Here is a 15910-nt window from a genome sequence, read left to right as displayed (position 1 = left end):
ACTGGCTCCCTATCAAGCATCGGATAGATTTTAAAATCTTGTTAATTACTTATAAAGCCCTGAATGGTTTAGCTCCTCAGTACTTGAGCGAGCTCTTATCGCATTATAGTCCTCCACGTCTGCTACGTTCTCAAAACTCCGGCCGTTTGATAATACCTAGAATATCAAAATCGACTGCGGACGGCAGATCCTATTCCTATTTAGCACCCAAACTCTGGAACAGTCTACCTAACACTGTTCGGGAGGCAGACACACTCTGTCAGTTTAAATCTAGATTAAAGACCCATCTCTTTAGCCTGGCTTACACATAACACATTAATATGCTTCTATTATTCAAATCCGTTAAAGGATTGTTAGGCTGCATTAATTAGATCAACCGGAACCGGGAACACTCCCCATAACACACGATGTACTCGTTACATCGTAAGTAGAATGGCATCTACGCTATTATTTGTCTGTTTCTTTCTTATTCCGAGGTCACTGTAGCCACCAGATCCAGTCCGTATCCAGATCAGAAGGTGGATCAGCACCAAGAGATGATGTCTACAGCCCTGAATGCCAGCGGAGACCAGGACACCTAGATGACCCCCAGAGACAGATCCCCAGTGAGGGCCTCGTCACCTAGACGGCCATCGGGACAAGACCATAGGAACCAAATGAGTCCTTTACACAATCTGACATGGCTGTGGTTGGAATTGAACTGCTGGTTCCCGACTGAGTCTGGTTCTCCCAAGGATTTCTTCTCCATTCTGTCACCGATGGAGTTTGGGTTCCTCTGGCTTGCTTAGTAGGGGACACTTAATTTCCAGCAATATCGTCGACTTGATTGCACAGATACTATTTCAATTGAACTGAGCTGGACGATGTCATCACTGAATTCAACAACAAAATGCCTTTAACTGAAAATTTAGTGTTTAATCTTGTCATTTTACATTATTGACACTATTTTCCTGTTTGATACTGTTAAGTGCTTTGACACAATCTGTATTGTTAAAAGAGCTATATAAATAAGGGTGACTTGACTTGACTTGACACACACTTGACACACACTTACACACACACACACACTTACACACACTCACAGATACACACGACGTGTTGCCAAGTATGGTGACCCATACACAGAATTTGTGCTCTGCATTTCACACATCCAAGTATGGCTGAGCGATATGGCAAAAAAATTAAATCTTGATTTAAGTAGACTATTATTAACTATAAATGTTGTGTAAAAACAATGAACAGCAGCTTTCAGTCTGTCACCATGATGCAAACATGAAATATCAGACGTACAGTAGTAGTTCATTACAGGTTTTTTATTCGATTGCGCTGCTTTTCCATTGTTTTTGTCTAAAATGGACATGTTTGACTGTTGCGCTCACGTCTATAGTTTAATAATAGTTTAATAACCTATAGCCCTATTGTTGTGAGTGGACTCTGACCAGATCCAGAAAACCCAACACTTGACTACAGGACAGAGATGACATCCATACTGTACTTACAGTTTTTTTCAGCTGCTTACACACGTTCAAAACTTTGCCTCTTTTTTTCAAAACTTTACACACAAATCCAAGAACTGCATACAAAATGCAAAATAACTCACATCTCTTGCAAAATGAAGCACTGCATTCAAAATATCACAAACACATCTCAAAAGCAAACATTTGCAAACACCTTTGCCATAATATTAATTCCTGTAAGATTTGTGTGTGTTACATCGAGAATTGTGTGTTGTGTTTTGCAAAAAGTGTTTTATGAAATTGAAAACTGAGTCAAAGGCTGAGAATTAGTGTCTGGTTTTGCAGATTTGGTGTGTGCTTCTGCTGTTTGAGTGTCAGCTTTCAGAAATTGTGTGACAATAGTTAAAGCTGCTCATCTGGAAGGAAACAGAGAGAGAGAGAGAGAGAGAGAGAGGAACACCTGGAGTAATCCTCAGGACTGAGATAAAGAGAAAGATGAAGAGAGATAACAGGACAAAAGCAGGGTCAGCTGAACGCCGAGGGCCGGATCTGCAGATGAAAGAAGATCGATATACGTCTGGATTACGGACAGAATTACAGACCAGCACAGAGCTGGAGAAACAGCAGCGCCTGCAGAAACACAGATACACTTTGCTGGAGCTTCAGGGTTTACTCTTCAGTTCTGCTGCGTCTGAGGATTAACATGTTTGTGGACAAGAAACCTAATAAAACCCAAAGATGCTTGAAGCTCATGCCTTCGCTACAGCCTTGAAATAAAGATGCAGTCTCAGGGCAGGATGGGATTTCATTGGAAAGCCGAGATGCTGTGATGAGAATTAATACTACAAACCGTCCGAGGATCCAGCATTATAACAGACAATTCATTCTGGGAAAACATTAATGACTGTATCGCTGTGAGAACGAGCGTAATTTATCATGTGTACAGCCATATCTCCATATCTGACTGATGATCCATCTTAAGACTTCATCAATAATTCCACATTAACATATGAGCTCATATTGGTGTTTGATTATGAGCCTAGCTAACCAGACGCACAGTTTTCACCTGCTGGATGATAAAATAGCTGAAAAAGAAATATAATAATAATAATAATAATAATTTATTTTTAAAAATATTATAATACTATTGTACAGTAAAATAAAATATTTATTACTAATACTAATAAAATACTATTGTACAGTAAAACAAAACATATTTAATAATAATCATTTCGTTTTAAAAATACTATAATATTATACAGTAAAATAAAATATTTATTATTAATACTATAATAAAATGCTATTGTACAGTAAAAATATTAATAATAATTCAATATAAATTAATAATAATAATAAATTATTATTTAAAAATCCTACAATAAAAATATTATCGTACAGTAAAATAAATTATTATTATTGTTGTTGTTGTTGTTGTCGTAATAAAAACATTTTTATTTTATTAAATAATAAAAATTACACAAATTACTATAATGAAATTACTATCTGATAATAATCTAACAGTTGTAGTTATTGAAGCTGCTGCTGCTCTTAACATATTTTTATTACATTATAAAAATAAACATTACTATAATGAAAATACTATTGTATGTAAAACAAAAACAAGCAATAATAATAATAATGATGATAATAATAATAATAATAATAATATAAATAATTACTATAATAAAATACTACTGTAAAATAAGTCTAATATTTTTATTATTATTGTTGTTGTTAAAATGTTTTCATTTTATTAAATTATAAAAATGTAACAAATAACTATCATAAAAACACTATTCTGTGTATAAAAAGGTATTTAATAATAATTATTATTATTATTATTTTACAGAACAATAGCAAAATTACAATACTCATGAAAGTCTTAATTTCTTCTTTGTTTTCAAACATTATTTTGACAGCTTTTTGTGCACTTCAGCAACCGCCCAAAGCTCAGAAACTCCTGACAGCACGCTTTCTCCCTCATTAAACTGCTAGACTCAAATACAAACTGTTTGTCTGATACAGAACAAAAGACCAAATGAATCATTTCTGCTGACTGGGTGACCTGTATTCTATACTTATTTTGCAATAACGGCCGATTATCTGTCACTTTATAGGCCTACAGTGGATTAAATCCAGCATCAAAGAGAAATTGAGTGTTTGATTTCTCAGTTTGTGCTGGATGAAGCAGGCTGGCTGCTAAATGAGCCGAGAGTCTCTCACATCTGCTGGAGAATCAGAGCGACTCCTGGTTTAGAGGATCGGAGGGATTGAGAGCGCTCTGGTTTTTAATGTGCGTATCAATGGACCATCAGCTCCACACCTGCTCTCCTGACATACAGCAGTCTCACGAGTCCAGCTTCTCACAGCGATGGGATACGAAGCAAAAGGGCCAGTGATTCTCATCAGTTCAAATCTGCATCAAAAGCCCTGTTCGCTCCACACCTCCATCTCTGCGATTACAGCAAGACTTTCACCTGCTTTATGCTGTCATACTGCAGTCAGTAACAAACATGAAACACATGATCCCTCATAATGCATTCAGGTCTGGAACAGATACAAACATTTCTAAAATATGTATAGTTTTTATTAAGGGAACGAAACTTTGCAAATGCTTTAAAACCCTCAAAATACACATCATTTATTTTTTTCAGATTTTTTATAATTATTTTTCAAGAGATGTAACCTTTAAGGGGAGGCACTGCAGCCACAAACACTGTTTTTTCATGCACCTGTCAAGTTTGAGATTTTGGGCTTTTTGGTTTTTCATAAGGATGCACGATATTATCGGACTGATATCGGAATCAGCCGATAATGGCTTTAAAAGTAAAACAGCCCACACAAATAACATTTAGACTGTGTTTCTGATTAAATAAATCAGTTATTAATGTCATAAAATAATGAGTAGGTTTTGATTTAAAGGTCAGAAACTATAGCTTACATGAAAAAAAAAATCAAATTAAATAATTTTATATATACTGATTTATTAATTAATGTGTAATATGTTTTATTTTTTAAACAAATCATGAGCTCTAAAAGATTTTCAGAATTTTTACAACTTTTGTTTTAGACCATCTACTAATGTTAAATCTTGGGGGGGGGGGGAGGGGGGGGGGGTGCAGCCATTGATATAGTTTATTTATAGTTATTTTCAAAGCTTTAATGTACTCTTAAAAAAAAACATAATTATTTTTATTTAATTCTAATAAATAAGTAAATAACAAGCAAAATTAAATTAAATTTCTGCACAGGAGAGACTTGGTGTTGTTTCCAAACAAAAGGAAATATTTACGAGGGCTATAGAAACTATAGTATTTGGACAGCAGCATCTGAAACACAATAACAGCAGGTTAGTGAGCCTCTGACAGCAAAAACCCTCAATTAGATCAAATTACTTCTGATGCACTGCAACATGATAGTCCCGTCGTCCTGACTGTGACGTCCAGCAGAATGTTTGAAGTATATGGCATTATTAGTAATTGCTCAGACTGATGGACCATTAGTGCAACTGCACAACAGTTTATGTCTCCAAATGTAAAGCTTGTTTGTTTCTTCAGATGGTTTAAGGGTTGATCATCGTAGCATTAAACTTGAAACCGTCTTGAAAAGACGCTACAGCGCTTTGCAAAACTGAGATTGAATTAAGAATGTCTTTCCAATTCGAGAAGATCTCGTGTTATTTCTGGAGCGAGAGCAGCATTTGAGCAGGAGGTCTGGTTTGGACGGCGGCCCAGAATGGGGTCCAGTCTTTCTGCTGCTTGACCAGTAATTACATTAGCTGCTAGCGCCCTGAGCGCTGCCTTTCACATGCTAATCCCAGCAAACCTGCAGCCCGGAGTCTAATGGCTTTTATTAGCGCAGATCTGAGCGAATGAATCAGCTCCAGCTAATGGGCGGAATTAAAACGCCAGCCCTTGTGTGGCGTGTTTGTTCGTGACTGCGGCAGCTAATCTCCACTTAGCGGCCATTTTGGCTCTGATGAGTTGATGCTTGAGGAGGCGGCGAGTCTGACGTGTAACGGCGAGCGCTCCAGAAATCATTAAGACACTAAGAACAAGCTCTTGTGTTAAAAACAGACTGATGAAGTACAACGCAAGTGAACAGAAGATGCATAATTAAGATGCATTAAATACTGCTCAACTTAATCAATACATTAAAGATGCATATCCTGCCACTACACTGCAAAAATCATATGCGCATTCATATTTGGTCAAAATAATCACAAAATCCTCAAAACAAGATGAATTCATTTTGCAGAGTACAAGTACAGAACCAAAGAAATGCAATCTGCATTTAGCAGAAATATAAAATATAAAATATAAAACAAAAAGCAATATAAAATTAATTATATGTGTATATAATAATAATTATATATATATATATATATATATATATATGTGTGTGTGTGCGTGTGTGTGTGTGTGTGTATGCATAATTATTATATACGCTTATAAATATATATATATATATATATATATATATATATATATATATATATACACACACACTGTAAAATATTATGATTATAATTATTATTACTATTATTATTATATGTTATTCAAACTATTATATATACATATTGTTGTATGTTGTATTTTTATTATTTGTATTAATTTGTTGTATTTTTAAAATGTCACATGGCCTATTATATTTATTTTATTATACATAATATTTAATATTTATTTTATTATACAAAACATTTACTATACATTATATTTATATTATATTAAAATATATTTATTTAAATATTATTAGGGTATATAAGATTTAGAGGCAGAGAAAAAAAAAGTATTTTCTATCGTGTTGATTAATCTGATGGGTTCATTGTTTTAAGATTTATGTTTATTGCACACCAAAAGTTTAACCATGTCAGTCCAATCTCAATCAACACAGATGCCATGCATTTAAAACACTGCTCAACATCAAACACTACATTAAACTAAGTGAAAAATGCTACTTTTGTAACATTTTTTGCATGAACTAAAACTACCAAAAGTAACACAAGTATCAGTATGAGCTAATCTAAAACAAGTTATCTAAGTAGAGATTGGCTCATGCTTGCATGAAAATAAGACATTATCGGCCATAAAACAATTCTCTGAGGCTCACTGTCCTCATAAACCTGAACCTACAGGGGAATCCTGGTCAGAAGTGTTCTTTAACGTCTGTGTAACCCGTGTAAAGTGAGTTCTCAATACCATGGCAATGTGACAAAATCACCTGCTTCAGGAAACAGATCCCACCGTACCTCTGTCTTGTCATTTATCATGATTTCTCCATTGGATTGAATCTCAATGAGGGAGCGAATGGGATAAATACTTTATTTATGTAAATCCACAGTGACAAAAAGCTGATGAATTACATAAGCAACTTCTGCTCGCTGGCCTCATTCACTCCATCACGCCAGGAATTCACTGCAACTTTCTACCAAGACACTGACTTCATAAATGATTTCAAGGAGCATTTTAACCAAATAAAAACTGTGCTGTCCATTTATGTCAAATGTATCAAGTAAGTCAAGTAAAAACACGACTAATTTCCATCTGTCATTTCTCCAGCTTAACTAGTCTACTAATAAAACCGAGAGGAAGCATCAGAATATGATGTTTTTGTCATGAAAACAACCAAATCGAGTAGTAATGGCAAGGACATGTTGTTTCTTACTGAGAAACACAAACCACGGCAGCATAAACAGTAGATCATTACTGGTTATTTTCATTAACTAAAACTTAAAAAAAAAAAAATATATATATATATATATATATATACAAACTGAAAATAAAATAAAACATAAATTAAAAAAAAAAAAAAACTTTTATTTCAGGTGGTTGCCAATGCAGCATTGCTCATAAAGGTAAATTACTAAGTTAAAAAAAAAAAAAATATATATATATATATATATATATATATATATATATATATATATATTTTTTTTTTTTTTAAACAATAATTTACCTTTATATTTAACGCTTCATTGTTTAGTTATTAAATTATTTATTTAATAATAAATTGTTTTATTTAATTTATTTCTAATTAAATCAAACAATTAAATTTATTATTAAATAATAACAATAGTTTTAAATATATTGTATTTACTACTTATTATTTTTATTTAATTATTATATTATTTATTAATAATAACAAAACAAAACAATAAATAGTTTTAATTTATATTTAATTTATATTTAATTTATATTTAATTTATATTTAATTTATATTTAATTTATATTTAATTTATATATATATATACAAACTGAAAATAAAATAAAAAAAAAAAATATATATATATATATATATATATATATATATATATATATATATATATATATATATATATATATATATATAATAACTATAATTGTAATTTCAGCATCATCAAACAGAATTGCCAAAATAAATGAAATTTCCAGAAAATAAGTCGCACTGGGTCAGATAAGATTGCATTGTTGAGAGAGGAGCACTAATAGATTTTCATTCAGTGTATAAATCATGTTTTACAATTCAATTCAGAAATAATGTAAAATACAGATAAATAAAAAATGTACAAACATTATAAACACTATAACGATGTATTTTAGCTCCCTAAATTCACAACAAATCCTTTAAATACAGTGTAGTGGCATTCAGAACATAGCAGGAATATATTAGTATTCATTATAGACAATATTTATTATAAACACCAAGCCTAAATGCATTTATTTCAAGCCAAACTGAAAGCACTGGTGTGTATGAAATGCAAATTATACAAATAAACTCGATGTTCCTCTCTCATTCGGCTCGAATCCAGATGTGTGGCTTTGAACATGTTTTGCATGCTTGATGTTAACTGATTGTACAAGATGCTTTTGATAACGAGTCGCAGCACATTTCAGATGATAAAAAACACAATTTATATTCCAGAAAGAGCTGATGAAGCCATTTAGAGGAGAGTAAATCAGAAAAATCTAAAATGCTGAGAAAAAAAAAAAAAAAAATTTTTGAAATATCCCATATGAAAATCAGAAATCCAGCAACTAGTTCTTACATTTTGCCAAGTTGTGTAAACTAAACTAAACTAAACTAAAGTAATAAAAAAAAAAATAAAATAAAATAAAAAAAAAAAAAAAAAATAAAATAAAAAAAAAAAATCTTGCATATATAAAAAAAAATTAAATAATACTTAATTTTCAGCCTATTCACATATATATTAATTGTTAATAAAATTAATCATTCTTCAATCAGAGGAACCAATCGATTCAAAATGTGTACAAATGAGGTAAAGTACATATTTTTCACTAAATGAACACAAGGAAACCCCATGTGAACATAATTTAATTTATATTATCGCAAATATAAAAACCTGTTGCATAAAGCTTGCCAATCAGATTGAGGCTTGCTGTTTTGTGCTGAGCATGCATCAGACGCTCCAGGAAGAGTTTTGGATTCTCTGGTGAAGCATGCACGAGCATGAAATCCCTCACAAGAGCAGATCAAACAGAGAGCGGCGTCTCACTCACCCTGATGTTGTCCGGATGAAGGCCGCCGGGATGTTTGTCCATGTACTGACACAGATCTGTGTGCTGGACGGAGAGAGAGAGAGAGAGATGTGAGACACTGACTCTGAACTAAACACACAGAACTGACTCAAAGTATACTAACACACTGCACACAAACAATGGCAAACATTCTTAACTAGATGTTCAAATCAACCAAATCTCAGAAACTTCTCGGCTAACATTTTTGATTTTGTAACATATATAGTAATAAAACCCAAAATATGAATTGTCACAGACATATTTACTGAGTAATTCACAATTTTTTTGGGGAGGGTCAAGATTCAGAGCCAAATTACAGGAGGATAAAATGACTTCAGAAAGACGGCAGCATCATTATTTTATTTTAACAGATTGGTAGCTCTATTAGTAAAATCTGTCGACTTTAACAATCCTTGCAATGGTGATGATAAAAAAAAAAAAGAGTTTTAAAATCAATTTTATAAATTTTTTGATAAAATAATTTATTTAATAATAAATTGTTGTATTGCTTTCAAATTAAATAAAACAATGTATTATTATTATTAAAGATTATAATAATAATAATAATAATAATAATACGTGTTTTAAATATATATTTAATATTTGTCATTATTTATTATTTAATTATTAAACTGATTTAATAATACATTATTGTACTGACTGGAAATCATATAGAACAATTCATTATTAAATAGTAATAAAAATAATAATATTTTTAAATATATGCATTATGTTTATTGTTTATTTATCATTATTGCATTTATTTAATAATACATTGTTTATTTATTACATTTTTAACAAATACATTTATTACATTTTCTTATTATTAATAATATAGTTTTAAAATATATTTATTATTTAATTAAGAAATTATTTGAATTTAATTAGAAATAAAACTATTTTAATTATTTTTTCAGTAAATGACTTACACATATTTATCAACATTACTTTTACTTTGAGGACCATTTTGGATGTTTTTATTTCTCACTGCAGTGCATTATGGGAATTTCTACAGACACATAATGTGGATCTGTGGAGGAGTGTGTGGCGGTGCATGTAAACACAGACCGCGGGAGAGAGAATTACCCACAATGCTCTGCTCTCCACTGATGTTTGCAAACACCTGCAGATAAACGCATTTTCTTTCATGAATAATGCATCGGCGCTCAAACACGTCGCTGTCAATCATTATTAACACTCGCCACGCAAAATCAATTGATTTCCTCGCCACCAAACCCTGTGTTTGTTAGCGGCGCGTCTGAACGCAAGTGAAATGAGTCTCAGAGTAATATAAAGCTCAGCGGACTCCAGATATCAATAGCTCAGCCGCCGTCCAATCTTCGCCTTTTGATTGTTTTCTTTGACACCCGACGTGTTAGCTTAGCTCTCATGAATAAATCCATCTTACGCTCATCCAATTTAGCCGGAGGACGTACGATCCACAGGAAAATACTGTTTACCAGAGGAAAAAGAAATCTGGTATATCAGACAACGACTGGGACGAGAAAAGCACACAATGCAAAATAAGGCTAATCAGAGAACAGAGTCTGTGACACTGACCTCGTCACAATAAAAATAACTAAATATATAAATAAAAATGTACATAAATAAATAAAAATAAAACACTGCGTGCTCAAAACCAGCAAACCTCAACAAAACAAAAAAAATAAAATAAAATAAAACAAAACACCAGAAAACCAGAAAACCGCAGCAAAATACTAAAATAAAATAAAATAATTAAATTAAAAAATATGCTCAGGACCCTAAAACCAGCAAACCATAAATACATAAATAAGTAAACACACACACACACACACACATATATGTGTGTGTGTTTGTGTGTGTGTGTGTGTGTTTACCTATTTATGTTTTACTTATTTATGTTTTACTTATATATATATATATATATATATATATATATAAAACACCAAATGTGCCCAAGACTACAAAATCACAACCAACAACAACTTTTAATAATAAAATAAAAGTAATAAAATAAAAATTAATTATATAAATTAAAATAAATGTGCCCAAGACCCTAAAACCAGCTAACCACAGCAAAGTAATAAAATGAAAAATAAAACATTAAATATAAAATAATATAAAATATAATAAATGTGCCCTAAAGTCAGCAAACCACAGCAAAATAATTATTAATATTAATAGGTAATATTATTTATTAATAAAATAAAATAAAATAAAATATGCCCAAGACCATTGATCTGTGTCAATGTTCCCCAGTGCACTGACCTTTCTATGAAGCAAACATCAAATGCATCTCATAACATTTAGAGAAAGCAATGTGTGAGGAAAAAAGCCTATTCTTTCTATGAAGGATCAAATCAATCATCAAGACTGACAGGAGTTTCAACCTACAACCTGTTTTCCTGACGTTCCTTTTTTCCTTCATGAGAACTCGTGACATCCCGCCTAAATAACGGTCCTCTCAAGTGCACGAGCAATAAGTCAAGTGCACGTATCGTTTAAGTGGACAATTATTTTTATGCGTGCTGGGAACATAAATGTATTGAGTTAGTAATAAGAGGCATGTTCTCCTGACCTTTAACTCAGTGTCTGGTTTTTCTTACTGTACAGATCAGTATTAATGAGCTAAAGGAATAATTCATGTGCGAATGCCTCTCTGGAGGAGCTCCAGCTTCCACTGAAGAAGTAAAATCATGTTTTAAAGATGAACTTTGTGATTTCAAACCCATCCGAATCAAACGTGTCTGTGTTTTAGTCATGTTAGCTAACTGAGGCGGTCCTGTGGATTTAGACTGAAGCTCAATCAAGGTCAAATAAAAGCTGGTGATTCAAGTACTTACTGCTGGTGTAAACAAAACAAATTAAAATAAAATTATGTGATTATTATTATAATTATATAATAAATCAATTATAAAAAATAAACAATTATTAATAAGAAACCAACAGTAAAAAAGTACAAAAAAACATGTACAACAAGCTAAAGTATAATAAAAAGGCAATAAAGTATTAAATAAAATGAATAAATATGTTTATACTAAAAGGAATCTTTTTTATAAAAATAAAATAAATGTTATTTATTTTAATTTAAAACAAAACAAAACAAAGTAAAATAAATGTTATTGTGTGATTACTTTTATAATTATTATAATTATAATAAATCAATTATAAAAATAAACAATTATTAATAAGAAACCAACAGCAGAAAAGTAAAAAATAAAATAAAATAAAATAAAATAAAATAAAATAAAATGTACAACAAGCTAAAGTATAATAAAATGCAATAAAGTATTAAATAAAATGAATAAATATGTTCATGTTAAAATGAATCTTTTTATCAAATTTAATACATCTTGTATTTACAAAAAAATAAAATAAAATAAAATAAAATAAAAAAATAAATAATAATAAAAAAATAAAAATTAAAATAAAATAAAATAAAATAAAATAATAAAATAAAATAAAATAAAATAAAATAAAATAATAAAATAAAATAAAATAAAATAAAATAAAATAAAATAAAATAAAATAAAATAAAATAAAATAAAATAATAAAATAAAATAAAATAAAATAAAATAAAATAAAATAAAATAAAATAAAATAAAATAAAATAAAATAAAATAAAATAAAATAAAATAAAATAAAATAAAATAAAATAAAATAAATAAAAGTGTGCCCAAGAAAACCAGCAAACCACATCAGCCTAATGAATCTGCTGAACCAGTTAACATCCTTACGCAGTTTTTTGCCGGCAGGGAAGAGAAGCTAAAGCTCCTGACCAGACGTTCCCTGCAGACGGATACGATCGTCCCGTTAGGCTCATTAACACTTACACTGGCATTTCTGAAGCTGCTCCAGACGTTAAACAGGACCTTTAAGAGAGCACCGAGGCAAACGGACCGTAATGATTGATCACATTAATGCTTTACCTCAGTCTCACGACCACAACAATCCTATCAATCTCTCTCTCCATTTCTGCCAGTTACCAGCCCTTGCTCTTTTCCATGCAGCAACAGACAATAATCAATTTAATTTAAACTCAAAAGTCTTTAAATGTATTTTTCAGTCTGTTCAATGCACTAATCTATCATATGACTTGAGCAGGAATATACCTGGAATATACATCATATTATGGTCTTTTAAGGTGTCTTTTGTGAATATCTGGAGCCTAAAATCTCCTTTTGTGACTGTGAAAAAAATATATTTTTATAATATATGAACTTAATATGAACTTGAGCAGAGCTATTATTTTTATTAGCAATTTAGCAATAATAATAATAATAATAATAATAACACAATTATAAATAATAAGAAACTAAAAGTGAAATCAAAACTCAAAATAAAAGTCGAAAATGTACAATACACTAAAATAAAATGCAATAAAGTATTTTTTTTTATTTTTTTTATTTAATAAATAGTTTAGAAAAATCACATAAAATAATGTGCCCAAGATAATAAAATAAAATAAAATAAAATATTGGACAGTATAAATCACTGTTCACTTGCATTATTATTGTTATATTGTTAGGGTTATTATTATATTTATAATTATAATAAATTAATGATAGATAATAAAAAGTAAACAAAGAATTCTAAATAATAATGAATAAGAACCTAAAAGTAAAATATGTGTATTTGTGCTTGACAGAAGACCACACAGGACCAGAACGGCATGAGGGCGAGTAAACGATGACAGAACTCGTATTGCTCTCTGAATTATCCTGTGCTTTAATAGGCAGCTCATTGCGTCTCTGTGTGGAAACAGTGAGGCGTTCCTGGGGCCAGAGCTGCAGGACGGAAACAGAAACAGGACTGAAGCTTCAAAGCATGAGGAGAACCTCAGGCTGGAGTGATGCTGAGCAAAGCTCATATAAAAGAGTCTCAAACATCAGATACACGGCTCGAGAGGCTCAGGAACAGACGGGAAAACACTGATCTTTCAGAGTGGAGTTACAGAAAATAACATGGATTAAACACTATTTCTAAAGGAGACGTTGTGATACTCACCACATACTCAAAGACCAGCGTCAGGGTTTCCTTGGTGTGAATGATGTCGTGGAGCAGCACGATGTTTGAGTGTTTCAGGCCTTTCAGCAGAGACGCTGCACACAAACACAACACACCAATCAATGCCAACACTCTCATTTAGACTGAAATCTGAAAATCAGACACCAATACATGGATTTAAATATAAAAAAGCTATACATTTTGCTGATAAGAGGCTTTTCACGCCCAGATGAACCCTGTAAACAGAAACCCTGCTATATATATATATATATATATATATATATATATATATAAAATGAACTTGCACCCAATCCTGAGCAAAACTATTGTTTTTATTAGGCTTTATTTATTTATTTATTGTTTGTTAGAATTATTATAATAAATAAAATTATAAAAAATAAACAAGCAACTATAAATAGTAAATGAAAAAATTAATTAACAAAATGTAATACAACAAAAATGTTATAAACTTAAAGTAAAATAAAATGCAGTAAAGTATTAAATAAAATATTTGAATCAAACAATAAATATTAAAAATAATTAAAAATAATTAAAAATAAAATAAAATAAAATAAAATAAAATAAAATAAAATAAAATAAAATAAAATAAAATAAAATAAAATAAAATAAAAAAGCTTGGACATTCTCCTTTTATGTTTCAAAAGAAAATAAGATAGAAATAATAATAATAATAATAATAATAATAATAAAAATAATAATAATTAGAAGTAGTAGTAGTAGTAGTAGTATTAAATAATATTCATATTTTTATTATCCAAAGTGCTTTATAATAATTTAAAATAATTTAAAATCAATTTTCCACACAGGAAAAGCCGAATATTCACCAGAAGAGACGGACAGCAGCTCGTAAGTGTTGCGATACTTAGTCATAGATCTGTTGTTTAAATTATTTACCTGCTGTTGGGAAGGAATACTTTCGTTTCCCTTCTATTTCTATTCTGCATTTTCGTTGAGGTTTCGTTGTTTGATTGCACTTTCTGTTAATTATAATAATTTGCACCTCGGCTAAGAAGGAACCTGGATCATTTTCAGTGCTCCTTGCTAGCGAAGTGTTAGTTTCGTCTTGAGTTATTTGCACAAGGCTATTGGCTGGGCCAATCAGAAGCCGGCCACAGCTGTTTTCACGGTAGTGTGTTAGGCTGTATTTATCAGAGGTCCGAGCGCTGACGCGGAAGCATCAGCGGAAGCGTTCAGCCTCCTCGTGTGAAGACAGACGAGGGTAAAGACCATCGACTTTTCCTGCGCGAATTTAACCGAGCAACGACACGGCGACACACTTAAGTATCTTTTCTTTTTCCCCTTCCCTTACACACTCTCCGTTTCCATCCTCTTTCCTGCCACCTCTATCATGTGTTTCCAAACTATTCGGTTCTCTCTCAACCACGCTCTAACGTCCCACGCAGACGGCAACGTAACCCTGCTAACCTGCGCCTTATCTCTACCTCCTCCACTACACCTCTTTCCTTCTCTGTGGGTCTCTGGAATTGTCAGTCAGCTGTCAACAAAGCTGACTTCATTTCTGCTTTTTCTTTAAAATCCACGCTCAGCATCTTGGGCTTGACTGAGACCTGGATTCGTCCAGAAGACTCAGCAACCCCAGCTGCTCTCTACTAATCTCTCTTTCTCACACCCCGGCAAGTTGGCCGGGGTGGAGGCACTGGTCTGCTCATTTCTAACAATTGGAAATACTCAACCCGCTCTTCCCTATGCAATTACAACTCATTTGAATCTCATGCCATTACTGTATCAGCTCCGATAAAACTCCAGATCGTGGTCATTTACCGTCCCCTAGCCAAATTCTAGCCACCTTCCTAGAGGAGCTGGACGGGTTGTTGTTCTCTTCGTGGGGATGGCACTCCACTCCTAGTCTTTGGTGATTTCAACATTCACCTAGACAAGCCTTATGCTACAGACTTCCATGCACTCCT

General features: G+C 31.6%; 1 protein-coding gene across 3 annotated transcripts in view; it reads right to left on the bottom strand.

Moving 5' to 3' along the window:
* The window catches only part of cdk14 (cyclin dependent kinase 14), a 226228-nt gene that overhangs the window by 138518 nt on the left and 71800 nt on the right, over positions 1-15910 (bottom strand). For all 3 annotated transcript variants that reach the window (XM_058747723.1, XM_058747722.1, XM_058747724.1), the window contains 2 exons: positions 13962-14056; positions 8954-9016 (listed from right to left, as the gene is read on the bottom strand). In XM_058747723.1, the coding sequence (XP_058603706.1) occupies positions 8954-9016; positions 13962-14056 (158 nt within the window). The remainder of the gene's footprint in view (positions 1-8953; positions 9017-13961; positions 14057-15910) is intronic.

The sequence above is a fragment of the Onychostoma macrolepis genome, chromosome 16, assembly GCF_012432095.1.
Source record: "Onychostoma macrolepis isolate SWU-2019 chromosome 16, ASM1243209v1, whole genome shotgun sequence".
Taxonomy (NCBI): domain Eukaryota; kingdom Metazoa; phylum Chordata; class Actinopteri; order Cypriniformes; family Cyprinidae; genus Onychostoma; species Onychostoma macrolepis.
The sequence above is the reverse complement of the archived record's forward strand: the minus strand, read 5'-3'. Positions and strand labels throughout refer to the sequence as shown.